This window comes from Cyphellophora europaea (genome assembly GCF_000365145.1).
Source record: "Cyphellophora europaea CBS 101466 unplaced genomic scaffold supercont1.7, whole genome shotgun sequence".
NCBI classification, from domain to species: domain Eukaryota; kingdom Fungi; phylum Ascomycota; class Eurotiomycetes; order Chaetothyriales; family Cyphellophoraceae; genus Cyphellophora; species Cyphellophora europaea.
Genome location: NW_008481813.1, coordinates 311,911 through 338,563, shown reverse-complemented (window position 1 = coordinate 338,563; position 26,653 = coordinate 311,911). Strand labels below are relative to the sequence as shown.

At 55.1% G+C, this 26,653-nt stretch overlaps 9 protein-coding genes across 9 annotated transcripts; 5 read left to right on the top strand and 4 right to left on the bottom strand.

The window, feature by feature from the left end:
- Window positions 1-843: 843 nt before the first annotated feature.
- HMPREF1541_07209 (uncharacterized protein) lies at window positions 844-3,768 on the top strand (the record flags this gene model as incomplete). Its single annotated transcript, XM_008721534.1, has 1 exon — window positions 844-3,768. One exon carries the CDS (start codon window positions 844-846, stop codon window positions 3,766-3,768), a length of 2,925 nt encoding a protein of 974 aa, XP_008719756.1.
- A 2,774-nt stretch (window positions 3,769-6,542) lies between these two features.
- Window positions 6,543-8,552, bottom strand: HMPREF1541_07208 (uncharacterized protein; the record flags this gene model as incomplete). Its single annotated transcript, XM_008721533.1, has 1 exon — window positions 6,543-8,552. One exon carries the CDS (start codon window positions 8,550-8,552, stop codon window positions 6,543-6,545), a length of 2,010 nt encoding a protein of 669 aa, XP_008719755.1.
- A 449-nt stretch (window positions 8,553-9,001) lies between these two features.
- On the bottom strand, window positions 9,002-10,417 carry HMPREF1541_07207 (uncharacterized protein; the record flags this gene model as incomplete). Its single annotated transcript, XM_008721532.1, has 3 exons — window positions 9,002-9,750; window positions 9,799-10,239; window positions 10,291-10,417. 3 exons carry the CDS (start codon window positions 10,415-10,417, stop codon window positions 9,002-9,004), a joined length of 1,317 nt encoding a protein of 438 aa, XP_008719754.1.
- A 1,205-nt stretch (window positions 10,418-11,622) lies between these two features.
- On the top strand, window positions 11,623-13,092 carry HMPREF1541_07206 (uncharacterized protein; the record flags this gene model as incomplete). Its single annotated transcript, XM_008721531.1, has 4 exons — window positions 11,623-11,661; window positions 11,715-12,284; window positions 12,330-12,651; window positions 12,764-13,092. The coding sequence occupies 4 exons, from the start codon at window positions 11,623-11,625 to the stop codon at window positions 13,090-13,092; spliced, it is 1,260 nt and encodes a 419-aa protein (XP_008719753.1).
- Window positions 13,093-15,204: 2,112 nt separating this feature from the next.
- On the top strand, window positions 15,205-16,011 carry HMPREF1541_07205 (uncharacterized protein; the record flags this gene model as incomplete). The annotated part of the gene is made up of 1 exon (XM_008721530.1): window positions 15,205-16,011. The coding sequence occupies one exon, from the start codon at window positions 15,205-15,207 to the stop codon at window positions 16,009-16,011; it is 807 nt and encodes a 268-aa protein (XP_008719752.1).
- Window positions 16,012-16,977: 966 nt separating this feature from the next.
- HMPREF1541_07204 (uncharacterized protein) lies at window positions 16,978-18,858 on the top strand (the record flags this gene model as incomplete). The annotated part of the gene is made up of 1 exon (XM_008721529.1): window positions 16,978-18,858. The coding sequence occupies one exon, from the start codon at window positions 16,978-16,980 to the stop codon at window positions 18,856-18,858; it is 1,881 nt and encodes a 626-aa protein (XP_008719751.1).
- A 686-nt stretch (window positions 18,859-19,544) lies between these two features.
- Window positions 19,545-20,429, top strand: HMPREF1541_07203 (uncharacterized protein; the record flags this gene model as incomplete). Its single annotated transcript, XM_008721528.1, has 1 exon — window positions 19,545-20,429. One exon carries the CDS (start codon window positions 19,545-19,547, stop codon window positions 20,427-20,429), a length of 885 nt encoding a protein of 294 aa, XP_008719750.1.
- A 218-nt stretch (window positions 20,430-20,647) lies between these two features.
- Window positions 20,648-23,756, bottom strand: HMPREF1541_07202 (uncharacterized protein; the record flags this gene model as incomplete). Its single annotated transcript, XM_008721527.1, has 2 exons — window positions 20,648-23,401; window positions 23,448-23,756. 2 exons carry the CDS (start codon window positions 23,754-23,756, stop codon window positions 20,648-20,650), a joined length of 3,063 nt encoding a protein of 1,020 aa, XP_008719749.1.
- Window positions 23,757-24,231: 475 nt separating this feature from the next.
- Window positions 24,232-26,193, bottom strand: HMPREF1541_07201 (uncharacterized protein; the record flags this gene model as incomplete). The annotated part of the gene is made up of 7 exons (XM_008721526.1): window positions 24,232-24,615; window positions 24,679-24,765; window positions 24,813-24,855; window positions 24,917-25,073; window positions 25,127-25,304; window positions 25,354-25,809; window positions 25,855-26,193. The coding sequence occupies 7 exons, from the start codon at window positions 26,191-26,193 to the stop codon at window positions 24,232-24,234; spliced, it is 1,644 nt and encodes a 547-aa protein (XP_008719748.1).
- Window positions 26,194-26,653: the final 460 nt, after the last annotated feature.

Genomic DNA, 26,653 nt, shown 5'->3' with positions numbered 1-26,653 from the left:
CTGACGGGACGAGGACCGTTAACAGAGAGTGGTCGGGTTGCTGGAAGTCTTCCCAATGGACGCCACAAGCCCTCGGTTAGAGGCGAAAGCCACCAGTGATCCCCCGGTATACTGGACGATAACTAGACGGTCGAGGCAGCATATAAGAAGACTCTGTTGGTCTTATTAAACAGAGTTGGGTAGGACCACTTTGTCTCAGTCCATCTCCACCCTGCCGGTCGCCATCGGCAGTGAGCATCTCTGTGTCGCCTGAATCGCCATCCACCGCGGACTTCAGCTACACCCTGCACATACCTCTTGATCACTTCAGCCGCCCTTCTGGCCCAGCCCGTTCTGGCACTACTGACACTGCCATCGTCGTCTCCACCGTCCGTCCCGGCTCCCAGAACAGAGTAGACCTGCCTTAGAAACTTTGTCACAAGATCACCACCTCCTCGTTGTCCCCGTCGCCACCTGTTGCCTCGACCGACTTTTGGCCTTCCAGGCATCTGCGAGCTTGTCGTCACTCGAGGACAGCTGACTTGTCCTTGCCGCAATGCACGAGACCTTTTGATCGAGTTTGTATCTTTATTGCCCTCCTCTTTTCGCTATACTTGCCTTTGCGGAGCCCTCTGCCGAGACGAAGAGCGACTCCGAATCTGAACCGCTGCGGTAATCAGCCGACTGTCCAACCAGGGCCATCCACTCGCCATCCTCTAGTCAGCTGAGTTAGTTTCTTCGATTTACCATCGCGTCTTGCGCCACACCACCTTAATTGCAGATCTTTCGTCCACGAGTCGACCTTCTTCACTTCATCTTCCCCCTTCTGGGGCTTTCACTCGCTTGGTCGTTTTCTTCGTCAACATGGACGGCGCTGCTCCGCGACCGTCCGAGCTCCCTCTCGAGACCAGTCTGCGGATATTGAATTGGGCCAAGACACTGTACCCAGCCATCATCTTGGTCCTCTTCCTTGTGGGATTTGTGACGCATGGCATTGTGAACGCCCCCCCAGAGGATGTCGGCCAGGTCAAGATTCATGCCATGAGAGGGCCTGGAGGTCGTCCTTTGCCCCTACGTCGGAAATCAGCCAATCAGGTCAAACATGCTGTGGCTGTCAAGGATTTTTCCCATCCCGCCAAAATCGTCTTCAGAATATTTCAAACAGGCGTCCTGTTGACCTTTCTCGTCAATGCCGCCTTTATTCTCATTCAAGCCTTGGTCGACCGGCACTTGCAATGGTGGCCCGGCCAGAGCGCCATCGTCTATGTGGTGGGATCCTCCTTCGTTTGGTCTATCGTCTTGATCAGTCTTCACGACTGCGTCCCGGCCCCGACTAGCGTCCATCTGCTGGTCTGGCTCGTCTCATTACCGCTGGACTCGATAATTCTCGGGGCGAGCTTGCAGATATATAAAGCTCCGCACCATGATCCCAAAGTGGGCGACCAACAGGGCGGCCAGTTCCGAGAAGAGATCACTGGCTGGGAAGTTATTGAAGTTATTGTCTACTTCGTTCGCATCCTGTTGCTACTTGGCATGTCCATCTTTTTCATCATCTACAAAATCTCACCAACCAAGACCGCCTCTGCATCCGATGGAGCTTCATCCGAACGAGCCCCTCTTCTTAATGGCGGAGCTGAGGGCGAGAATGGACATCCCAACGGCCATGCCTATGGCACGGGCCAGAACGCGCATACCGAGCCTAAGGAGCAGGGCGATGCATGGGCCAAGCCAACCGAGACTCCCAGCGTCACCTGGTACCAGTACCTCAGGGGATTTGTCGTGCTGATCCCATACCTTTGGCCCAAGAAGTCCATCAAACTGCAAGCTTTGGCCACTGCTTGCTTTCTTATCATGGTTTCCCAGCGAATCATCAATCTTTTCGTCCCCATCATGACTGGGCGCATTGTGAATGCTCTTTCTGGTGACGACGGCCATGGAGTGCGAGCGCCCTGGAGATATATTGCCATGTACGTTGTCTTCAAGTGGCTGCAGGGCTCTCAAGGCATCCTTTCGGCTGCTAGGACGATCATGTGGATTCCTGTTGAGCAATATTCCTACCGAGCCATCTCCACCGCCGCCTTCGAGCACGTTCACGGACTTAGTGCCGAGTTCCACACCGGCAAAAGGACGGGCGAGCTCATTTCGGCACTGAACAAAGGCAGTGCCATCAATAGCTTCCTCGAACTGGTCACCTTCAGTGTTGGGCCTATGATCTTTGACTTGATTGTGGCAGTCGGCTATCTGACCATCCGTTTCGACATTTATCTCGGCCTCGTCGTCTCCATCACTACCATTGCATACATCTATGTCACTATTCGGCTTGCGTCTTGGCGAGTCAAGCTTCGCCGGGACTTTGTCAATGCAGATCGAGAAATGGAGGCGGTCAAAAACGATTCGTTGCATTCTTGGGACACGGTCAAGTACTTCAACGCGGAGAAGTACGAGTTTGACCGCTACAGACTATCGATCAAGGTTATGCAAGGTTTCGAAAAATGGGTCCAGGTGACGCTGGCGTTCCTCAACACGGTTCAAGGTGCCTTGTTCATGTTCGCTCTGTTGAGTGCATGCTTCATCGAGGCCTACCAGGTCGCACTGGGCACTCAGACGGTTGGGGCTTTTGTGGTCCTCATCTCCTACATGGCCCAATTGCAAGCACCATTGAACTTTTTCGGCACTTTCTACCGCACCATCCAGAACAATCTCATCAATGCCGAGAGAATGCTCGAGTTGTTCAAAGAGCAGCCAGTCGTTACGGATGCCGAGGATGCGAAAGATTTGGAGTCGTGTACGGGCGATGTGACCTTCAGCAATGTCACCTTTTCCTACGACAATCGTCGGGATGCCCTCAAGAACCTGTCCTTCCACTGTCCGGCCGGGACTACGACAGCTTTGGTTGGAGAATCCGGCGGCGGCAAGTCAACAGTCATGCGTTTGCTATACCGCTACTACAACCCCTCTTCTGGTGTGATTCGAATCGACAACCGCAGCGTCCAGGACATGACGATCGACTCGTTACGACGATACATTGGAGTTGTCCCTCAGGATTGTAACATGTTCAACGAATCCATCATGTACAACCTACGGTACGCGAATCAGACCGCTACAGAGGAGGAAATCTACGATGCCTGCCGAGCAGCTTCCATCCACGACCGCATCATGGCCTTCCCAGACGGTTACATGACCAAAGTCGGTGAACGAGGGGTGCGACTATCAGGAGGTGAACGTCAGCGTGTGGCCATCGCTCGAACTATCTTGAAGAATCCTCGTATTACACTTCTGGATGAAGCCACCGCCGCTCTCGACACGGAGACGGAGGAGAAGATCCAAGCCTCGTTCTCTCGTCTTGCTGAGGGCAGGACGATGCTCATCATTGCCCATCGTCTAAGCACGATTGTCGGTGCAGACCAAATCATCGTCCTGTCGGACGGAGCGGTAGCCGAACGTGGCACGCACGCTGATCTATTAGCGCTCGATGGCAAATACGCAAGCATGTGGCGGAAGCAGAGTCGGGCGCAAAAGGCCAAGGAGGAGGCGGAGATCCTACAAAACCGAGCGCGCAAGACTATCGAAGATGCAGAAGCCGACAGTGCCAGTGTCAGCGAAGACGAGGCCGAGGCGGCCAAGAACCGCAGCAAGCCTGCCACTTCACGACGTGGTCACAAGCGAGTCAACTTCTCACAAAGCAGTCTCGCTCGAGGCGTATGGAACGCGGCGGAGGAGCCCTCCAACAGCAGTCAGCAAGAAGAGGGCAGTAAATGGTCGGGAGGGCGACCACCGGGTCACCCCTGAAGGATTCCTGGGAAGGGGGGTCAGGAGGAGGCTGTAATGGTGGGACCACGGAGGATATACCCCTGGGCTTGAGCAACCATGGACGAAGATCACGGCCGCGAAAAAGACACGAGCAATGAAAGGGTGCAACAGCAGCGCCTGGCTGACCAGGAGAGGAAAGAGCCTCACGTGCCTCACGGCAACATCTGATGTGGCGGATGGGTGGATGTCAGCATTACTGACAATCCTGCATGCATTGTTTTTGTCTTCATTCATGGGCGTTCTGGCGAGTCATCATTGATTGTTTTGGCCATACGAGACCAGGCCGGCCGGCCATCCGAGGTCTGATTAATTCTTTTGGCAATCGGCCAGCAAGCTTGAGCGGTCACATCGCTGCAAGTGCTTTGACGGTGGAGAAAAGCGAAGGAGGCAAGAAGAAGAGCATACCGGCGCGCGAGCCGCATTTGTTACAAAACCCAAATTGGCGAAAGCAACCGTCATGTTGATGTTGATGCTTCAACGAGCGGGATTAATTCTTCGAGGTGGAGAGGAGTTCTGCTCTGGATCGATGATTGAAAGCAAAAGAAGCTTTTTTTGGTTGGTATAATTGCATCGCATCGCATCTGCATTGCATGACATGTTGCATATTGCATATATCCGAACTCCTTGCATCGGAGGGGGGGAACGAGCTCTGCTCTGCAGACTGGGAGGAATGAGGGGTGAGAAGGAGGAAGTGTACATAGCCTAAACCTTTCGGGCTTTCTTTCTTTCCCCTCCCGCTGAACTTCGTATCGACCTTTTGCAAGAGAAGCAACCATCAACAGCTATACCAACACTCGCACGTCGTAGATGAGTCTGGACCTCACGGTTCCCACCCCCCCCGGAGCCCTCCCTCCCGCCGTGGACTCTTCCTTGCTCCGCTTAATAACTCCCTAAGCCCACACTCCCAGGACTTTGCAAACGAGCCAGGAATATCGGACTTCCGCACACCGATAGTCCTCGAAACCAGGTCTGACGTAGTAAAAACGAAACCCGTTCTCTCTGGAACCACATCCGAATCCCAAGTCTTCGCCGCGCCGCCCCGGCGCGCGCCGGCGTCCCCCTTGCCTATCCGGTCCGCTCGCTTGCTACCACTACAGTAGCATAGTAGTACATACGTACCTTTCGGCTTCTCTACAAGTACTCCGTAATCTTGGCCCCCCTAATTGGCGTTTCGTTCGGAGCACGGTCCCAAATTCCTCGACGCGAGGGTGTGGATGTGTGCTGCTCGCTCACCGCATATCCCCCGGTCCGAGCCCATAGACTTTCGGTTTCGTACTCGGTAGACGTTTCTTTGCTGGGGTGACTTTGGTCAGTTTGTATATAGATCGTTTTGTTCTTTGAAGAAGCCCCTTTTCAGCTTTCGTGTATTTACTGGGTGGTGTGCGTATGTATTGTAGCCGGGATGCGCTGTGCTGTCTGTCGTCTCTGTCTGACCGACCCGGCACAGCAGACCCTGTCTGTGTGTCTGTCTTTTCCGTTTGCGGGGGGACCTGTTGGTTTGGGGCGGCTTCTGACAGTCTTGACTGGATCCACGGATAAGACTGTGCACGCACCCCCTTGCTGGCCGTTTCCCCCTATCTAAACTGGGATATGGCAAATGGCATTTTTCGGAAAGGAATACGCCTGAACACAGAGAAAACCGCACCCCCAAACCCGGATCCCGGGATATGTGCATACTTGCATACAGCATGTACGGATACTTGCGGCGAAATGTGGCAAAACAACGAGTTGCGTATCGTAAAGGTGTGGCTTGCAGGACCCTGTACGACCCGTGGCGTGTCGTGGCCGTGGTGGCTCGAGGAGCAAGCAGGGCGACCAGTCATGGTCCATCCGAGCTGCCAGTCGTTGCCTGGCTTCGGGCGGGACAGCAATCAACATGTCTGTTGCTTATACATGTACAGGGTTGGGTGCTGTGACGGGACGCTCGCGGGACACTTCGAATCACAATCACAATCACTGTCATCATCACCAAGGGCTTTTCGCCTTTGCCAGCCACTGCTGGTTCGTTGTGCGTCTGTGTGTAGTTAACATGCGCAGTTTATGGCTCGATAAGATAGGAGATGTGGTGTGATGACTGATGATGCGCTACTTGCTGCCTCATGAGGCGTTCCCTACGCATAGACAGACACAGACCGCACACATACAGCAGACGCGAGCCTGCATGTGTCTTACTACAAGCATGCCACCTGGCCGCTTCTCATGTCGGCGATTTCATATCGAGTCGAGTCATGTCGGGCCACGACCCGCTGTATGCCATCCGGCTGTACACAGACGCCGTCTTTTCGCTCGATTGACGTTCCATCAGGCCACCACCCGCCAGAACCTGCCATATCGACGCGAAGGGGGCTTGTCGTTGGCTGATTGATTGCCTGCTCTGGAATACCACTCAAATCCTCGTACGGTGTGACTAATTCCAGCCCTGCCTTATACAAGCCGGATGGGGTGGGCGGATTGGAGATGAAGGTGAAGGTGAAGAAAGGCCTAGAGGCATACAGATAGAGACAATCAGATCGAGATCGGAAGTCAAGTCCCACTCGTTGCCTCTCACGATCGAGTAATTCAGGTAAGACAATCGTGGACACCGTCGCTGCAGCCGCAGCTTCAAGATCCCATCAACGGTACAAAGATCAGGAGATAGCTGCCACTTCGATTCGAACATAGCCCGCTCCCCCGACCAAGGCACGAGAGAGCCCAAAGATTGAGTGTTAAGTTCAGCGAGACAGCAGGTGTGGCTTCCAGCACCACCACATCGTTCAAAAGCGCCGCTTCTTCTTCGCCGGCGCCTTCGCCGCCGTAGACTTCAACTCCGCCCGCCTCCTTGCCGCCGCCTGCTCGGCCGTCTCAGGCTCTCTGTCTCTGGAAACCTCATCCTCCTGCTCTGTGTCTTGCCCCTTTCTGCCGTTATGCTGACTCTTCGCCTCCTCCGTGATTGGTCGATGCTGGGTATCCCTATGTAGCTCTGCCGCCGCCGTGCCAGATTGACGCGCGCTGTGACGTTGATTCGCGGTGGATCCCTGGTCTAGATCCTCCTCTTCTTCGGATAAAGACTGCCTACTACCATGTCCACCCTCAGTCTCTTCGACAGTCTCCATCTCCGGCGTCGCCCCCCGTCCCATCCCCTTACGGCGCATCCCCAACTTGCCCAACCTATGCGTCGGCGTCTCCGAAGCTGGTTGTGCCGGCGAATTCCGCGTTGCTTCGGGCTCGACGGATGGCGTGCGCGTTCTCCGCCCAACGCCGAGGCGTCCGAGCTTCCCTTTCCTTGCCAAGGGCGTTGTCGACACCGACTCTGACCTCTTGACCGGCGACACTGGCTCGGGGGAAGGTGTGGAAGTGGCCGAGTCGGCAGGTTTGGGCTTCGGCTTGCCCTTCAAGCCGCCGAGACGCGGGGGTTTGGATGTTGCGCGCGTCGCGGGCGGGGAGGAGGCGGGTGGGAAGCTGGACTGGTGCTGATCTCTGGCGTTGGAGCGTGTGGTAGGCCACAGCGGTTGCGGCTCATCGTCGCTTTCGGTTGCTGTAGCCGTGGAAGCGTTGGAGGCTCGCCTGCCTTCAGATGCGGGGGATGTAGACGGCTGACGTCGCCGGTGCTGTGCTTCGGGTTCCGGGGAGGAAGAGTCTTGCGCTGGTGTGACACTTGCTCCCGTCTTGTTGCGTCCCAGACCGCCCAGTTTGGTGCCTCGTTTTCCATCCGCCGCCGAAGTCTTCTGTTTCTTAGCTGGTGGCGCATCGCTGTCGTCTGACGACGTTTCCGGAGACTTTGTGGGCCGTTTCTCCTTCGTCGTTGCCTGAGGCGACGCCGTAGTCCTACCCCCTTTCCTTGCGCTCGGCGGCGTGGGCTGTCTCTCAAACTCATCCTCACTGTCCGTAGCATCCTCATCCGATTGCTCCATCTGCGGGGCCATCGTCGTCTCCTTCGTCACCTGCCTACTCAACCCCGCCTTCTCTTTGCCTCCGTCCTCTAAGGCCTCCAAGCCAGGCAACCTCCCAACCCAATCCTCACTCTCCACATTCCCCTCCGCCGCACCCTGCAAAACCAACCCATCAACACCATCCCCCTCCCCCTCTTCCCCCTCCCACTCCTCCCCATCAAACTCCCTCAACCCAGGCACCCACCTCCCCGCCTCCTCCACCCCAACCTTCTCCCCCCCTCTCCCCTTCCTCCCCGTCAAAGTCGGAAACACCAAACTCATATCCCCACTCGCTTGACTCCCCACCCTCTCCAACAACCTCGCAATCACATGATCCTTATCCCTCACCACCTCCAACAACTTCTGGAGCTTCCCCCTAAGAACTTGCGTCGCATGCAGCGCCGGCCGGAGCACGATGCCCGAAAACGCCGCAGGCGATTGGCGCGTGAGCCGGAACGTGAATGTTAGGGGGGGCAAGGGCTTGGGGAGCGCAATGGAAGTGCGCAGGGCGAGATTGGCGGTCTCTTCATCATCATCGTCGTCGTCGCTGCGGGCGAGGGTGTTGCCCTGTCCCGCGAGGGATTGGGAGAGGTAGGTGAGCAACACAGTAAATTGCTTGGCGCTTTCGGCCGGGTCGATGGGCGAGTGGCTGCGCGTGGCTTCGGCGGTGATGGCGGAGTGGCTGAGCGTGGCGGTGTAGAGGGTCGTCAGGTCTGTGACATGGAGGGTCAGGCGGGCGGACTTGTCGGTAGTTGTGATGAGCTTGTGGTGGAGTGGTGGGAGGGAGAGCTGGGGTCTGCGGCTTCTTTGGAGGGGTTTCCAGGGTGACGTGCTAGGCGGTGGCGAGCCCGCCATTCTAAGGGAAGATTGCTGCGATACCTCGCTATAACTACAGCAATATCATGTTGTAAGGTGACTTCGATGCGAGGTTCCGTAACGGAGAGGCGTTGCCTGGCCTTGGCGCCGAGGTAATTCGAGGCAGCCCGTCCATTCATTTGTCCACCTCGTCACCAGTCTAAACAGCGACGACGTTCACGAGGGTACTAGGGCTTGCTCTGAGAACCAGACGTGTACTGAGTCAAAGATTGAATATTTGGCATTACTATCGTAACCACCTATCCGCCGTCGAAGCTCTAGTTCCAGCTCAACCACGAGCCAAACCATTTCATCGGATCGCCAAAAGCACGATTTTCCTGCCCAGTCCTTCTCACCAAACACTATCAACATGCAGACAGTTGGAACTCACTCCTCGCAACGCAATGCTAAAACATCAAAACGCACCATGCCATCCTTGGACTCGAGGCTCACAACACGCACAGACCGACAATAGCCACGAGAGCAGCAAACAGGCTGCCCTGCATAACCTTCTCGGGTGCACCAGTTGCCGTGGCGCCGTTGTCTTGTCCACCATTGCCTTGCACGAAGCCGGTGCTGGCACTACCACTCGGGCTGGTACCACTGCTACCGTCATCGTTTGTGGAGGAACCACCATCCTCATCGCCATGGTTGGCCTGGCTAGGCCCACCGCCGCTCTGGCCAGGGATGGAGCCGGTGGTGTTCTTCTTGTTATCGTCCTTGCCAAAATCCATGTTCAAGCCAGTTGCCTGGAACGAGCCGAGAACGGTGTCTTTATCGGTCAAAGCAATGCTGAGGTTGGTCATAGCCTTGTCGTTGATGACGTAGCTCGTCTTGCCAGTGCCGTTGGCGCCTTTGGGAGGATCGTAGCATTCGGTCTCCAGATTCTTGAAGTCGGCATGGTAATAGCCATTGACCATGTCTGGAGAGCTCCAGTCGACGAGACCGCCAGCCCACTCAATAGTACCTTCAGCATTGGTAGACAGACCAGCAGGCCAGAGAGACAGCTGGATTTGGCAAGGGGTTTGCGGGTATGAGTAGCGACCGGCGGTAGCGTTCCAAGTTTCTTCGCGCTCGAGAACACGGACTTCCTTGCCGTCGATAGTCCAGGTGATGGTATCGGGAGTCCAGTCAATCTCGTAATCGTGGAATGAGGCAGTTACATCGGGCTGGTTGGTAAGGTTCTTGCCATTGTTGTCTGTCGCGTGTTAGCAGCTAGCCGAAAGAGAAGAGAGTGCTGACTCACAGTTGGTAACGCCCTGGGAATAGAAGTTGGTCTGAGTAGCAGAAGACTGCACACCGATCCACTCGTAATCGATTTCGTCCTTGGAATCGCCAAGGGCGATGAAGGCAGTGACAACACCGGTGCCAGGAGAGGCGCGGATCGAGGCTTTTATTCTGCCGTACCACATGAAAGTCGTGCTCTTGATCAAGGTGCCAGAAGTGCCCTCGGCCATGGTGAGCCACAATTCGCCGTTGTTGGTAACCGGCTCTCCAGAGTACACCCAAGGGGCGTCACCAGGATCGCCGAGGTATTCGTCCTGCTTCACGAAATCATCGAGATTGCTGAAGCTGTTTTTGCTGTAATCTTTGCAAATGGGCATAGGTACGCAGGCGTCTAGGCTGAAGGAGTTGACGGGGTCGCAGCCACCGAGACAGTAGGCGCCAACACCGCAAGAGCCATATTCTAATTGATGTTAGTGGCCAAACAGCGTGTGGTAACAGGAATAATGCATACGTGAGCAGCAGGGCTTATCCTCGGGGCAGAGGTTGCCCGGTCCGCACTTGATGTCGGCGTCTTGGGCGTAGGCGGTCGAGACGGCCAGCGAGAGAAGGAAGGCTGATCGCCAAATAAGATTGGCCATTGTGACCGGCCGGTGTCAAAAAAGTTGGTACAGTGGCGGGGACGATGAAGGCGCAGATTATAGATGCTTGATGTGTATGTTGTACAACTCTTGAAGTGGAAAGCGATGCAAGGTGACAAACGATTGGCGTCTTTCCTTGTGCGAGGGTACGTGCGGGTGTGCTGTGACTGCGCCGCGGTTCTGGAATGCAGGCGCAGGGGCGTGTGTCCGAGGACAATTACAAAGGTCTAGAAGCGTGTATGTAACGAAGGACGAAGGTGACCTGAAAGGTAGGGGGTTAGTAGCGAGTGGTGGTGTGTTGGGAGCGGACAGAACAAAAAGTAGCACGACAACGAGGTTTTGAAAGGGAGATGGGATCTGAGATGGTGGTGAAGCCGGCGCCGGGGGGCTCAACAAGGCACTGGGGCGCTGGATCGCTGGTAGCAGCTTGCTGGCCGCGTAGAAGCCTGCTGGAATTGGCCACTGCCACTCCACTTTCGCCTGTTGCGGTTAAGCGCCTCTGTCCTTGTCTCGCTTTGCTGCCCGTTAATTGGGCCACGCCAAATCTGGTCAGGGGCCCGCTGGCGGAATCTCGCCACTGCTGCGTAGCTGCGAAGCCTTTACCATCCATCCATCATTACTGGATGAGACCCGAGCTGCGAGACAGGTCTCAAAAGACTGCACAGCATAGGACCGAATGGTGGTGGCCAGTCAGACAAACCTCAAGATTCTCTTACTTGCCGCAGAAAAGATGCAGATGAACAGCTTACCCTTGTCAGATCTACTCTTTTGCAGCTCCCGCATTCCTACCTTAAATGTACCAAGAAAACCATTCTTGGTACTTGTAGAGCACCCTTTGTCTCCTCAACGCTCACGAGACTCGACAGGAACAGCGCAGGCGCGTGACCAATCAACATAGTCGTCCTCTCCGCACGCGCAGAGACCTTACAGCCGAGGGGTTGGAGATCATGTCAGCAGTGTAAACCTACCGTGCCTCGTTGTGAGTGAGATGACCAAGTCTGTATCGCATATTAGTTCGCGAGCACTCTCTCTTTCCAGAGACCGACCCTGTAACTTGTCAGACGGCCGTCACCAGTAATCGCGTTGTTAGATTCGTGATTACCCCGCGATGAGACTCTGCTGCGGTGGTGCTGGGTACATAAGCCCACGGTGAGACTGCTTGCTGTACCGCCCAAGTATCACTCTCTGGTTGTTTGGTAATCATCATGGCCGCTGCAAGTGACAACAAAGCACCGTTTGAGAAGGTTGGCAACCCAGCAATACCACCGTTTCCCTCCTCCTGTGCTCACCAAAACAGGTTGTGGTGGCCGGCGCCGGCCCTGCAGGACTCCTCTCAGCACTACTCCTGGCGCAACAAGGCATTCACGTAACAGTCCTTGAGTCGTGGGACCGTCTCGACGAGCGACTCCGCGCCACTCAGTATGGGGTACCCGCCACTCGTGTCTTCCGGAAGGCTGGTCTGATAGACGACATCCGCGACGCTTCCATCGAGAATTTCCCTTCTATCTGCTGGCGGAAGACCAGCACTCATGAGCGATTGGCTGGCGTCGACTTGTCGGTTATCAAAGACCACCCGGATCGCATGACTATTTTGCCGTTGAATCTGTTGGTCCGGATCATTTATCGTCACTGTGTGGAAAAGACGCAAGGAAGGGTCGAGGTCAAGTTCAAGCATGAGGTTGTAGCTGTAGGACAGGATGATGAACGCGCATGGGTCGATGTCAAGGTTGATGGAACACCAGGGACAACTCGCTTCGAGGCAGATTACCTGATCGGCTGCGATGGTAGCAAGAGTGTGGTTAGACATTGCTTGTACGGCCGCCATTGGCCTGGTGTGACTTTCGACTGCCACCTGCTGGTCCAAAATGTAAGTGATTCTTTCCTGCTCCTCGACACCCTCTAATGTATGCAGGTGTGGTACGATGGCTTCGAGAAGCACGGCTGGGATGGCGGCAACTACATGGTTGACCCAAACTATTGGGGTTTGATCGCAAAACGTGGAAAGGGAGGTCTCTGGCGGGTAACTTACGGCGACATCGATGGCCTCACCGACGAGGAATACGAGCAGCGCCGGCCAACGGTCTTTGAGAAAATGCTGCCAGGTCATCCCAAGCCTGGACAGTACAAGATCACCCAGACGGATCACTTCCGTACGCACAACCGCTGCGTCGAGTCGATGCGTGTCGGTCGCATCCTCCTGGCTGGTGATGCAGCCCACGTCAACAATCCATGGGGTAAGTTTGCGTCTTCCCTTGCAAGCATAGTGCGTCCGCGAAAATCAGCCACCTCGCTGCTCTTGTTGGCCAGGCCAGCATGCAAGTTATGAGAGCATGCTAACAGTTCCAGGGGGTTATGGCTGCATGGCTGCAGTCCTAGATGCCGGTGCCCTAGCGGATTGTCTGATCGGGGTCTACAAAGGCCAAGCAGGCGACGAGATCCTGGATTTGTATGCCCAAATCCGGCGCGAAAAGTATTTGAAGTATATCGACGAGCGATCGCAGCGAAACTTCAATAGGGTTCGCAACAACGATCCGGACCACGTCCTGCAAAACGACAAGCTGCTGAAGATCTTCCAAGACTTGGAAGGAGATGCGGCAGGGACAAAGACTTTCCTTCTGGTAGGTGAAGGCGGCTACAGAGCGAAACTACCCCTGGCAAAACCTCTATTCGGCTAATTGATGAACTGACATGTACTGGGGTGTAGAAAAATTCAAGCATCGAATACGATTTCACTCAGCACTATCGGTCAGTGGCTGCTGATAAGACAGCAATCTAGCTGGATGCCTGAGGAGGCAGCAAGTGGACACCGAAGGCGCGCCATGGAAGCGAAGCGTAAGATAGACGATTGTTCACGTCTTTTCGGTACGGAAGACCTTTTCGAACTAGGTGAAAGATCTGCTGGCACGGCAATCGAATGTCGCACATATGTGGTGCTTCGACAAACTCCAGAACAGGGGTCTCAAGTGGTAGAGTCGGGGTAGGACCTTAGGGCCGCATGCAAAGTACTGGAATCTTCTGCAGGATTGATTGATGGGATCCCAAGAACAGCCGACAGCGAGCTTGACCAGTTTAAGGCCGCCAAAGCATTGGTCCCGTTGAGAGTAGAATGTCTTAGTAGTTCGTACCGAAAGCCCACCACTAGTGCCCCTAAAAAAGAGTTTCGTTTCAAGAAGGGGCCGTGATCATACAGGAGGGCCACTCGTTCAAGCATCGACCAAGCCATATGGCTGGCGGCCTCTGGGCGAGCGCCACTTGTACACTGTGCGCAGTAATAATCGGCGCTGGAAAGGTAACGCTTGTGCGTCGTTTAGATTTGTTCGGTGCTTCCCCCACCACACTATTCTCAGGGGGTTGCAGTACTGTACTGTAATCCTGTATGGAGTATCACGGCGACGGTTATCGGTGATGGCCTGGTCGGATGCCCGAGAACCGCCCCCTTTTTCGGGGCTGCAAGAGGCAAATTGCGATCGCTAGGCGGGGCCGAAATGCCTTGTCTCGCTTAATCCGGGACACGCTCGAAGGAATCACCACCACCAGCGATCGCTTGTATGTAGACAAGGCTCGAGCAGGCATGTATGTAGAGGTGAATGGTCTGCTGCACTTGATGAATCACCGCATATGTACATATGCTTGCAGCATTCCGACCTCCGCCTGTGTCTTGCTTGGCGGCGGACTGTTTTTGGTTCCGGGGTGCATACTGAACGCATCATTAGTCGACGAGCAAGGCAGTGTTGAACGCCGTCATTCATTTCCGTGCTACTCGGGAGAGCCCCGGGGCCAAGGAAATCCTGCATGATGACGGGAAGCATAAAGGTCGTGAAACCGCAAATTGCTGATGATCGACGCCTTTTTCCATGGGGGCGTAGTGCTAGGTGCCTGTTCTTCTTGGTCAACGCTGGCATCTCTGAGATTAGCCAACTATCGATCAATGCCGATTTCCGGCTTGAGATGACAGACGCAGGCAGCAGAAGGTGGAGATTATGAAGTGTTCCGAGGCTACCTGACGCGTTGACGACAGCAAAGAGTTGAACGTGCCGTCTACCGCTCTGCCAAGGTCCGCAGATGACGGCCTCCACCCTGCTGTAACACGATCGTCTTGCCCTGTTATTCGTGCGCTCCTGTCGGAAAACTTACGCATACGGACACCAGATTTGTGGGCTTGGAGACACTCAGGTCAGCAGAGGATGGAGCATCCTCGGCTTTCGTGTTGAAACAGGCCTGGACTCTCGTTCATCTCACGCGTATAGTGTGCTCGAGCGCCATTGATGATTGGCGAGATCTTTCCCAGTATCAAGCGTTACTGAAAGTGGAAGCGGCCAGGAAGCTACCAATTCGGTCAACAGCGTCGTAGCGTACCAGGGCCCAAAGGCCGTTCATTGATTGGAGTCAGCATCCCCCGCGCAAGGCTAGGGGCAGGAAACTCCCGCCATAAGCCACAGGCTCTAAAAAAAATCGCCTGACGATCCTGCGCCGGCTGGTGCACGAACCTTGTAGCCATCCACCAGGTGTCGGATCCCCTGCCCCCCTCTCCTTCTCGCGTACGACATGGTGGGCGCTACACCGGTGTTGTGGTGTATTGATAAGACGACTTCCCTTCCCAATCGTTGCGTAATTCCTCTCCTGTTCACACAACCCACTTCTTCTTCGTACCATATATCTCCTTTAATTCCACCTTCCAGTCGATCCTTGCCAACTTGAGCTCAATTTTGAAGTCTATTCACCTTCTCAATCACCACAACACAACACCAGACTCTGTGAGCCCGTTGCTCCATACCTCACACAGCGCCATGGGCCAGCACGCCTCCGTGCCTCAAGAGGGCAAGAAGCTGCAGGTCATCGGCGCCGGCCTCAGCAGAACCGGCACCACCTCATTTGGCTCAGCCCTCTCCCTGCTACTCGATGGTCCCGTCTACCATGGAGGCACTCAGCTGCTATCCTCGCCTGAATCACACATCAACCAGTGGATTCGCACCTTCGAACGCACACCCATAAAGAACGACCAAGATCGCAAGTACGTTCTCGAGAACGTGAAAGAGCTGATGGACGGATTTGTTGGCTGCACAGACTTGCCAGCCAACTGCTTGGTGGAAGAGCTGATGGAGATATACCCAGACGCAAAAGTCATCTGCACCGTGCGCGACCCGGATAAGTGGTGGACCAGTCTTGCGCCCATTGTCGAGAAGGGCAACTTGACGCTGCTTTCCTGGATCCTGGCTCCTCTACCAACGCTACGGCGATTCCGCAGATACCACGACGTTCTGGACGAGGGACAGGTGGGCCACCTGTATTTCAAGCCCGGTGAGCCACAACGGCCAACTCGCGCCATGTATGAGCGCCATATCGCACATCTCAAGAAGGTAGTGCCCAAAGAGAAACTCTTCTTCTTCGACGTGCGAGATGGCTGGGAGCCTCTGTGCGCCATGCTTGGTGTGCCCGTGCCCAAAGACACACCTTTCCCACGTATGAACGATGCCCAGGCTATCGAGGAGTTCATGAAGAAGAATGTCCAGAGAGGTCTGATGGCGTGGGCTGCTATTCTGGCGACCGGCGCTGCGGCGGGATACTATGGCGCGAAGGCCTATGGCCTATTCTAGGTCAACGTGTCGGCGTTAGCGTGTTGAAACCTTCTGGAGGCCTTATGTGTCTGAACATCAGATAGATGTTGGGTTCTGCTATAGACTACATGCCTGCTGGAGGGGCATCGGGGCGCCATGGTTTCCAGTTTTGCGACCAATTCGTGTATCTATACTCTGGTTATATTCCAATAGAAGAGCGCTCTTACTTTCGCAGTCTTTCTCTGCGGAATCTTGACTTGTCTTTGACTTGGCCGTTGATTCATGGATAGGTTTGAAAAGAGAATTTGCAGGCACGTTATTGGGCTACAAGGCTGATAAGTAGGCAACAAGGACTCAGCCAAAGGAAGCGCCTGGCCGCCTCGTGGCGCTCGCTATCTTGGCCATCACGCCATAGCGCAATTTCGCGACGCCATGTGCATGCAGTGCTCCAGAAATCCCAGGCCGTTCGCTCTTCATCAATCTGACTGAGATTTAGACTCGATCCCGCAATAGATCGGGAACCGGCAGAGCTGTTATGCCGACCGAGCGTTATACTTGTTACTGTTGTGCTCCGATAAGGCTGGAGCGTGAGGCTGCGAAGTAGCTGATGAGCTGGTGGAAGCGGACCCTAATCCAACCTGCCGCTACCTCAGATGTGGGCGTTGGGCTTAATCGACCCGCTAACAGGGCAAGTACTAGGTAGTCAAGAAGGCAAACCCTCCATTATCGTCGACGTTGTGAAGTCAGTGCTTTTCCAGCCCAGGTCCGCTACTTGGGAATGGATTGGTGAACCACTCGTGTGCGGAGAAGCAGCCGCGATTGGCTACACTGCCTAGCGCATGCATCAACCTGCGCATGGCCTTGATGCCCTGATCCGGTCCGTCGCAGTGACACAGACGCCTGCGCCTGTCGACTTCACACTATCAGCCTCACTGCTACCAACACGAAGCCTGCTGCATGACGATGGTATTCGGCTAGACTGTGCTTCAACAATATCATACTGTCATGCCTGGAGGCCAGGAACCCCTCCTGGCGCGGCCAACTTCGCCCCAATCATCAAACCAGGACCTCGCCGAGGAGGACGCTCTGCTCACAGGCCAACCCACCAACCGATCGGAAGACAATCGGAACAGATGGCGGGAAATCGGACTCTTCACATGGGCCTTACTTGCGACTGCAGCCGTTGTGGCGCTTGCAGTCGTCTTCCAACATGAGAGACAGGTCGGCAGTAAACCCAACAACGGAGGGTGGGGAGAAGATGGAAAACCCTCTGGCAAACGAAACATGATCTTCATGGTGTCGGACGGCATGGGTCCGACATCGCTAGCCTTGACGAGGAGTTACCGCCAGTATGCCAGCGGGCTACCGATTGACGACGTCTTGGTACTAGACCAACACATCATTGGCACTTCGCGAACCCGCAGCTCGAGCAGTCTGGTTACTGACTCGGCCGCTGGTGCCACCGCCTTCTCGTGTGGCTTCAAGAGCTATAATGGCGCTATCTCAGTTCTGCCAGATCACACTCCTTGCGGGACCGTTTTGGAAGCGGCAAAGAAGGCCGGCTATATGACCGGTCTAGTAGTAACCACCCGTCTCACAGACGCAACACCCGCTTGCTTCGCCGCTCATGCCAACCGCCGCGAGTACGAAGACCTGATTGCCGAGCAGATGATCGGACATTATCCCCTCGGTCGCGTGGTTGATGTCATGATCGGTGGAGGCCGCTGCCACTTTCTTCCCAATACCACCGAGGGCTCATGCCGCAGCGACTCCAGGGATGTCGTTGCAATGGCCAAGAAGAACGGATTCAACTACTTCGACAGCCGCAAGGAATTTGATGCCCTCGCTTCCTCCGGCGAGGTCAAGCTTCCCCTGCTCGGCCTCCTCGCCCCTACCGATATTCCATATGAAATCGACCGTGAGCACGTCTCCGATGTCTACCCCTCCGAGTCCGAGATGGCCGAGTTCGCTCTAGAGGCCCTCTCTGCCGCCACCAAGGACAGCGACAAGGGCTTTTTCATCATGATTGAAGGCTCTCGCATCGATCACGCCGGCCACGGCAATGATCCTGCTGCCCAGGTTCACGAAGTTCTGGCGCACGACAAAGCCTTCTCCGCCGTCCTCGACTTTTTGGAGAAGGATCCCACACCTGGCATCCTAGTGAGCACATCCGACCACGAGACTGGCGGTCTTGCCACCGCCCGCCAACTCCACAAGGAATATCCACATTATTACTGGTTCCCTGGCGTACTGGCGAATGCCTCGCATTCGGCCGAATATGCTGCACACAAGTGGGCCGACTATTTGTCCTCGGATTTGGCGACTGCGGCCTCGCGTGACGAGAAGCGCGTTGCCGTCGAATCTATTCTCCAGGATGATTTGGGCATTGTCGACTTCTCGTCTGGCGAAGTCTCCGACATCATCGACGCGGAGCCTATATGGCCGCCTAGCTACCTATTCGCTGACATGATCTCGCGCCGTGCGCAGGTTGGCTGGTCCACACACGGACATAGTGGGGTTGACGTCAACATCTACGCTTCAGCGCCGGAACATGCACGTCAACTCGTTGGAAACCACGAGAACATTGAAGTAGGACGCTTCATTGCCGAGTACCTAGACGTTGACATCGATGCCGTGACAAGTGAGCTAAAGAGCAAACATGTCAAGACGGGCAGTTCCGGCCTGGATTTTCCAGAAGTCGAAACCGCGGATGCCGCGCTGGAGAGACTGTTCCCCGGTGAGGAGATGGGCGACTATGCGTGGATGGGACCACCGGGCCTACCAGTCAATCCGAACGGACAGCTCAAAGTCCTGGACGATTATCATGGCGATTTCAAGCACCGAAAGAGAGAGGAGATGGAATGTGGGTGTGGGATGATGCACTGACCTGGAGATCTGATGCAAAAGGATCTGTAGCATTCAGAGCTAGAGCGAGCGAGCGAGCATGATTCAAATTGTTGTTATAGAGTACTCCAGCATCGTGGCTGCATGTGTCGTGGAAAAGGACAGCTTCACAGATATAATCAGGGCTTACATTGTGGGCGCAGAGGGTAGCAACAAATGCTATTGAATACCTGTCGGACACAGGGCTGACCCATCTACTTCTGACTACCACCTTGACACCCTGATATCATAGTCTTGACGAAATGAACTGAGGATCATCGATATTATCGAGTGAATATCTAGACTCTACACAACGACATCTTTGGCTACACTAGCTCATCCCAAGGTGAGCACAGATTCTCCACAAATATATTTCCGCGTCCAAACGTCATAGTGAAGTACAAAGCCGCTGGTTAGCTTGAGCAGTCCCTACCACTCAGATACACTGCACGAAAGCATCCTCCTACTGAGAAGTATCTGAAACGTTTAGCAGCCGTCAAAGCGACCCAATTGTACGCCTCTAAGGTCGCCTCTCCGTGTCAGCGAAAGACTTCCTCTTCCTCTCGCGCAACGACGTCCGGAGCTTCAGATCATCGCAACGAGCGCTATCCTCTCTCGCTCTTCTCTACGCAGGTCCCCAACCTCGACTCATAGTCCGCTCCCTCTCGCCTGTACATCACGCGCCAACAATGCCACCGCATGCCCCATCCGCCACCGCGCTCCGCGCCCTACGCTCGCTGGCCTTCCCCCAACGGCCTTCCACCACCACCACCACTACCACCAAATGCCTCTCCGCCATCAGCACACCCAAAACCTTCTCTTCCCCCCCGACCCTCCACCCCCACAACCGCCCTATAAGCACGACCCCCCACCTCCCCTCTCAAAACCAACAGACTTCAACAAAATACCAACCCCGCCGCCGCACCCCCCAAGACCGCAATCCCAACGCCCCCTCCCCGACGCGCGACCGCGGCCCCACAAGCAGCGAAGACACGCAGACCGACTTCTCGGCCATGGACATTTTCAACACGTCGCAGACCCCGCAGCCCGCGAACGCCGTCGACGCCTGCACGCCCGAGGGCTTCCACCTGAGTAACGGCCTGAAGACCACGTCGGGGAGTGGATTGCTGCTGCTGGGCGGGGAGGCGTTTTCGTGGGAGCCGTGGAACGCCACTACCACTGGCACTGGTCAAAGCGCAGAGACGAGGACGGGGACGGGGACCAAGGGAGTGACGGGAGGAGCTGCTGCTGCTGCTGCTGCTGCCGCTGCTGGTGGTGGTAACGGCAACGGCAGTATGCGGGACAAGAGAGGGATGCTGGTGTTGCCGCCGGAGGCGTTGTCGCTGCTCGCGCATCTGTATCCGCGGCCGGACTTGTTGGTTTTGGGCACGGGAGATAAATTGCATCCGCTGCACCCCAGCACCAGGGACTACTTGATGAGCGAGCTGGGCATGCGCGTGGATGTCATGGACACAGCAAATGCCAGTGCTGCATACAATCTACTCGCAACAGAGAGAGGACTGGAAGCCGGTGGTGTTGGTGCTGCGTTGTTTCCAATCAGCTGGCGGGGTTAAAACATCAGCACACCAGAGAACGGATGGTCAGAGTGGACTCTGTGTGAAAGGCGGCTCTGTAGCAAGCAGATGCTTCACAAAGAGGCAGCAGCGAGATCATGGCAAGCAGAAGCTGAAGACTGTGCACAATGCGTTAAGAATACTGCCTATCCTGCTGACAGGCCTCGCTACTCCGGAAGAATATGAATCAAAACCATCTCATCCAAAAGCCGGAATGCTCACAATCCCACAAACATCGCCACCGACACCACAATCATCAGAGCTGATGACAAGACTGCACCGTATCTTGTCGCATTGCTTCCCTTGTGTTCCGACTCGGTCGAGGTCGGTTCTGCAGATGCTGTCTCCGTTGACAGAGCTGATGTTCCAGAGAGAACCACGGCTTCCGTGGTGTCGAGGGTCGTTGCTGCTGACGTCCGGGTCGAGGTCCACATGAGATCCGAGTCAATTCCCATTGGGAGAGCCTTCTGTTCATCATCGGACCCAATATACTGCTCAACCTGCTGCTGTGCTAGCTTGCGAGAATCACCATAGTCGATGGGAGGGTAAAACAATCCCTGCTCTTCTTTAGAATCAGCGAAGGGAATGCTTCTTATTTCACTTTGGGAAGCACCGTTAACAGCTTGGCCTAGGTACACACGACGAGCTTCGATATCCACGAACATGTAAGCTGAGGTGAGGAAACTGGCGCCGAGAATGCTGTCTCGCTCAGCCACACGAGCAAGCAGAGGATACCAGATTTTCTCGTTGGCGTGAGCCAATTGCGCGTGGCCCTGTTGCGTCCAGGGACTGGAAGTACCAGTGGAAGGTCCGGCCGTTCCTGTCGCTGTGCAGTTCTGGTACGCGGTCCACGTGTGGTTGTGAGTGAAGGTGTACTTCCAGGTCAGGGTGTTGGTCTTCCAGTCGGTCCGCGTTTGGGTCCACGTTTGGGTCCGCATTTCGGTCTGCGTTTTGGTCCGCGTCTCAGGCTCCTTGGTAGGCTGAGGCGCATGAGTCGACTGGGGGAAAAACGAAGTCTCAGCAACCTTGCTGGTCTTCGGTGGCAAGGCTGGCTTTTTGGACGAAGTCTCCTCTGGATACGAGTGGTCTTTTCCTTTGGACTGGGTTGGTTGACCCTTGGGATGGCCGTTCTGTTTCGAGTAAGGGTGCTGCTCAGTGTTGGTCGATTCGTCCCCTTTGTCGAAAGATGGCTTAACGTCATCCTCCTTGTCGTTTGAGGGCTGCGCAGTGTTGGCCGAGTCGTCGGCTTTGTCAAATGATGGCTTATCATCATCATCCTCCTCCTTGTCAGGTGGCTGCTCGGAGGTGTTGTCGGACCAGACTTCGTTACCATCGGAGACTTCGGCTGAAGGAGTCTCGCCCTTGTCGGAGGCTTCAGACCAAGACTTATCTGCTTCAGGCTTGTCCTTCGCAGTCTCATCAGACCAGGACTCGTCTGCTTCGGGCTTGTCCTTTGCAGCCTCATCAGACCATGAGTTGTCGGCTGCAGGCTTGTCCTTCCTAGCCTCATCAGACGAGGACTCGTCTGACTTGGGCTCGTCCTTCGCAGTCTCATCGGACCAGGACTCGTCCGACTCGGGCATGTCCTTTGCAGCCTCATCGGACCAAGATTCACCTGACTCAGGCTTATCTTTCTCGGAAGCATCAGACCATGTCTCGGCTGCTTCAAGTTCTTCTTGTGGGGGCCCTTCATTGTTCTCAGGAATGTCGGACCATGGCTCACTGGGCCCAGTCTCACGCTTGCTCTCGGGATCGTCGTTACCTTTGTAGGCAGCATCTGTCCAGACGTTACCGGAGTCGGATTTGCTCTCGGATTCGGAAGTGTCTTCGTCTTTCTCTGGAGCATCAGTCCGTTGTGCTGCGGACTTCGACTCGTCATCTGAACCTGCTTGCTTGTCGATCGCATCAGCCCAGACGTGAGGGGCAGCAGCCGCATCCTTGGACTCTGAGTCTTCCTTGTCCGAAGCATCAGACCAAACTGTACCAGTCTGGGACTTGTCGTTCGAGTACGCATCCTCAGTGTCGGTGTCATCCCAGGTGTGTTCCTTGAATTCGACATCTGACCATGACTTGGAGTCAGACCAGGCGCTGGCATCGTCATCAGAGCGGGCCAGCTCATCCTCCCAGCGAGTGTTCACGGCAGCAAGACGGAGTCCACGTTCGGGGACAGTGTTCTTCATGTCGACAAAGTCAGCCATGGGCACAGCGATTGAAACATTACCGAGCTCGAAACGGAGAATGTTGTTGTCAGTTGCTGCTTCGGAAGGAACGAGGTATTGGCCATTCTCCTCTTTGCCACCGTATGTAGCAACAATGGCGTCCAGAACATCCCTGGGAAGCCAAGTGAACGTTGAGCCAGTGTCTAGTAGAACATTGAAAGACTGAGACAGAAGAAGATTGCCATCATCAAGCTTCAACGTCGAGGGGCCGGGTCGAAAGGCAATGATCTGGTCCAGCTTTGCTGAGACGGAGTCCGAAAAAGCAAACGGCGAGCCCTGAAGAGGTGCCACGAACTTGGCGGTGTCTATTCCACCAAAGGTGAAGGAGTAGTCGTCAGGCGAATCCTGCTGCGGTAACGTGATGCCGTACACGGCCCTCTTGATCAGGTTGTTGGCTTTCATGGCCTCAAGGAGCGAATTGTCCTCAGGCTGCTGCCAGCCGTTCCCATTGCTGGGGCCGAGACCAAGGACCCCGCCATAAAAGGAGCTGGAAAGATTCCCGGTCTGAACCTGACCGAAGACGGCATCAAACGTCTGTCCGGAAATAGTCATCTTGTCTTGGATGTAGTCCCCTGCGACGAGCGAGCCGTCCATGTATGAAGCACTGAAATTGCCTTCGGCAAGCATCTTGAAGGTGTTCGAGCCACCGTCGTCGTAGCTGCCCACAGGACAACCCGAGCTCGAGCAGTAGGGCGAATCCTTTCTGGGAACCCAGGTCTCACTGCTGCCAGTGTCGATGACGAGTTTTTGCAGCTATGGATTATCAGAGTGGAAGGCGTAGCAAGGTGAAGCGACATACCTGAGGTGGATTGCCGAGAAGCAACTGTGCGGTGTGTGCGGTGTGGTCGGCATCTGAAGTCATCTTGATGTCGGTGACATCACGAACATCTTGTCTAACACGTGGCTCAATGGCTTCAGAGTAGGGCATTGGCTGAAGGAGTTGCCGGGGAAAGATGTCCGGAGGCGGGACATACAAAGCTGATTTACCACCAGCCGCCCAGACCGGGCCGACCTGACGAGCAGCAAGATCAGGCATATGACGATCGTGAGCATCAGCGGCGGCGGGCTGTACGCTGAGCATGCCAGAGAGGGGGCCTGCAGCCTTCATCGTGACAGAAAGGTATTGTTGAAGCGTGCAAGAGTGAAATCAAGGACCAGCACAGATCGTCAGCCAACGACGATGTCGTGGAGAGAGTGGATGCTGTTGATACAAGTCAAGAGTGAACAAGCAGCCAAACTGTGAAAGGAATGGAAGTGCCGAACCTATGCTGGATGAGCAATGCAAAGAATGTGGTGGTGGTGTGGTAGTAAGAAAGATGAATTGAGGCGGAAGATTCGAGGTAGAAAACTTCGGCCAAAAGGTGGGAGGCACCTTCCTCAGTCGCTGTTCTTGCCTCAAAGGCTCTGAAATGTTATCGACAAGTGATCGCGTCGAAGGGAAGGCACACGCAACGCACGGGGAAGGAGCACCTTGAGGACCTGAGCCGCAGTCTCCTGCGAAAGCATTGTTGACAGGATGTGGTCGCGTAGGAACCTTGTGCACCATCACCTTGTCTCCAGGAAATCGCGAGACCTCCAACAGCTCAATGCTGCTTGTCCTCCTTTGTATACACCTTGATATATCGAACCGTCTCACTCCCATCGACGTCGGAGATCCTATGCTCTGTCTCAATCCTGTAGCCCAAAACCTTGGGCAACAACCTCTTCCAGAATAACCAATACACGGCGCCACCGAGTAGCACCGCCACACCAACAACCGGAAAGACGTAATAGGGGTACCCATCGGGGTCGAGGTCGCCAGAGTCGGGAGGAATGAATGGGACGATTGCGAGAAAAACGTTTGCGAGTAGGTAGAGAATGATGACAGGAATGAATGACTTGAATGGCGACGTCCAGCCTTCTGAAGGTTTGAAGCGAAGGTAGAGCAGTCCGGCCGCGACAAAGCCATTGATCCAGGCACCAGGATACTGGAGTGATCAGGTCAGCAAAGGCCAACGAGGCTATGATGTTGTCTTGGAAGAGGTACTTACGGTGTATAGGTCCACAATGAAGTTGTACGCTGGTCCGGCTGGTGGCGCGAGGAGAATGATGATGGTAACCAGCCAGTGCAGGAACAGCTTGTTTCCGTCAGTGACTCATACAGCCCAAAACCCAACCCACCTACCGCAGTTGCCGGAGCATTGAATGGCTTGTTGGATGCCCAGAACCTGCACAGCGTCAAAATTGGGGTCCGTGTGGCTTATGGGTATCGGAATAGTCATGTCCTACCGGCTAAAAGGCAGAAGACCCTCCTTCGCGAACTCCTGGTTCAGGCGACTATGAGCAAACGACACCGCCAACACGTTGCCCAGATTGCTCAAGGCTACGAATGCTGGGAGTGCTCTTGCTCCTGCCGAATCGCCAAAGACGTTACGGAAGAACAGACCTGAGAAGGAGTGAGTCCCGCCCGAATCTGATCCGGGATCCCTGTCTACTGACCTGCAACAATGACTTCTGAACTTGCTAGATCTTCTTTCGAGATCGCAGAGAAATATGCAACGTTAGCGAGCACGTAAAGGATTGTGGTGCCGCCGATAGCGAGAGGAGCGGCGACGAGGAGTGTCTTGCGAGGATTCTTGACTTCGCCGAGAACGTAATTCGCGTTCTCCCAGCCTTTCTGCAAACACGGTCAGCTCCTCTCCCCACGAAAGGTCATGCGGACTGACAAAGGAGTAGATGATGCGAAGCAACGCGGTTGCATAAGCATACACTCCGCCACCGCCGTAGCCTGGCCCTGTCTCAAGTCGGAAGGCATTATCGAAATTATGTGGGTTCGGCACCTTCCTATGGCCTGCCAAGGCAGCGAAGCCCGAGAAAACGATGAAAAGTAGAATGAAGACCTTGAAAAAGCCGAGAACATTGAACAGTCTGATGCCCCATTTGGGAATGGTTGCGTGGACAACAACGGAAAGCGTGATGCACGCGACGGCAATGCCACGCGCTGTCCAACCATCTGCTTCCTCAGAACCCGAAGCGAAGAGGCAGTACCGACCAAATGCCAATGAGTTGCCTGAGGAGAATCCAAGAAGGATCATTTGCGACATGAGCACGCAAGTAGCGAGCAGCTTTGGGTGGCGGTATGCTCGCTCGAGGTAGTTCTTCTCCCCACCACTGCGAGGAATCTGGCTGGATCAGCAGCTGTTCTTACGCGTCTTTCTTAGGCTTACGGCAAGACCAAACTCCAAGAAGGCACTGAGACCAGCAAAGGTCAGGATTCCTCCAATAATCCACAGACACAATGACACGCCTACTGAACCTGTGGCAGCAAAGATTCCGGAGGGGGTGGAGAATATTCCGGTTCCAATCATCTTATTGAGGATAACAAAGACGCTCGACGTGATACCGAGCTTGCGGGAGTCCTCAAACTGGTAGGTGAGCTCGTCCTGTACACTCCCATCCGCTGGCGTGTCCAAGAGTAAGCTCGGTTGCTTGTCTCTGTCGTGGTCAGCAAACACGGCGTGGCCGTCGCCCGAGATGGCGCCCTTGGGATCAGTAGTACTGGCCATGTCTTGAGAGTGAACAGTAGCAGGCCTCCTCTAGGTGTGGGATCAGGCAGACAAGGAGCAATCCGGCTCTATAAACCTCGCATCGGTGTATTCGCGGTATATCAAAACAATGGGCTAAGTCAGCACAGCCAAGGATTAGCTATAATCATAGCACTCGCCATGTGCCGCCCGGTCGCCTTCAACATCAGCTTGGCCAGGCGGCATCAAAGCTTGGGTTGCACCACGCATCGCAGGATCGTATCTCGGCAAAGCACGACTTCCAATCAGCTAGAAACCCTTACGAAATAGATCGCGTGAGGTCGCAACAGAAAGGAGAAAGAGGCACAAGCGCAGATGTCGTGATCGCTCATCATTTCCGCTACGGGTCCACGCCGGGGCGGACAGCCTTGGCATAAGATGATGGTTAACGACAGTGCACTCGCTTGCTGATACTGGTAGCCTGCCGTTGATCTGCATTTAC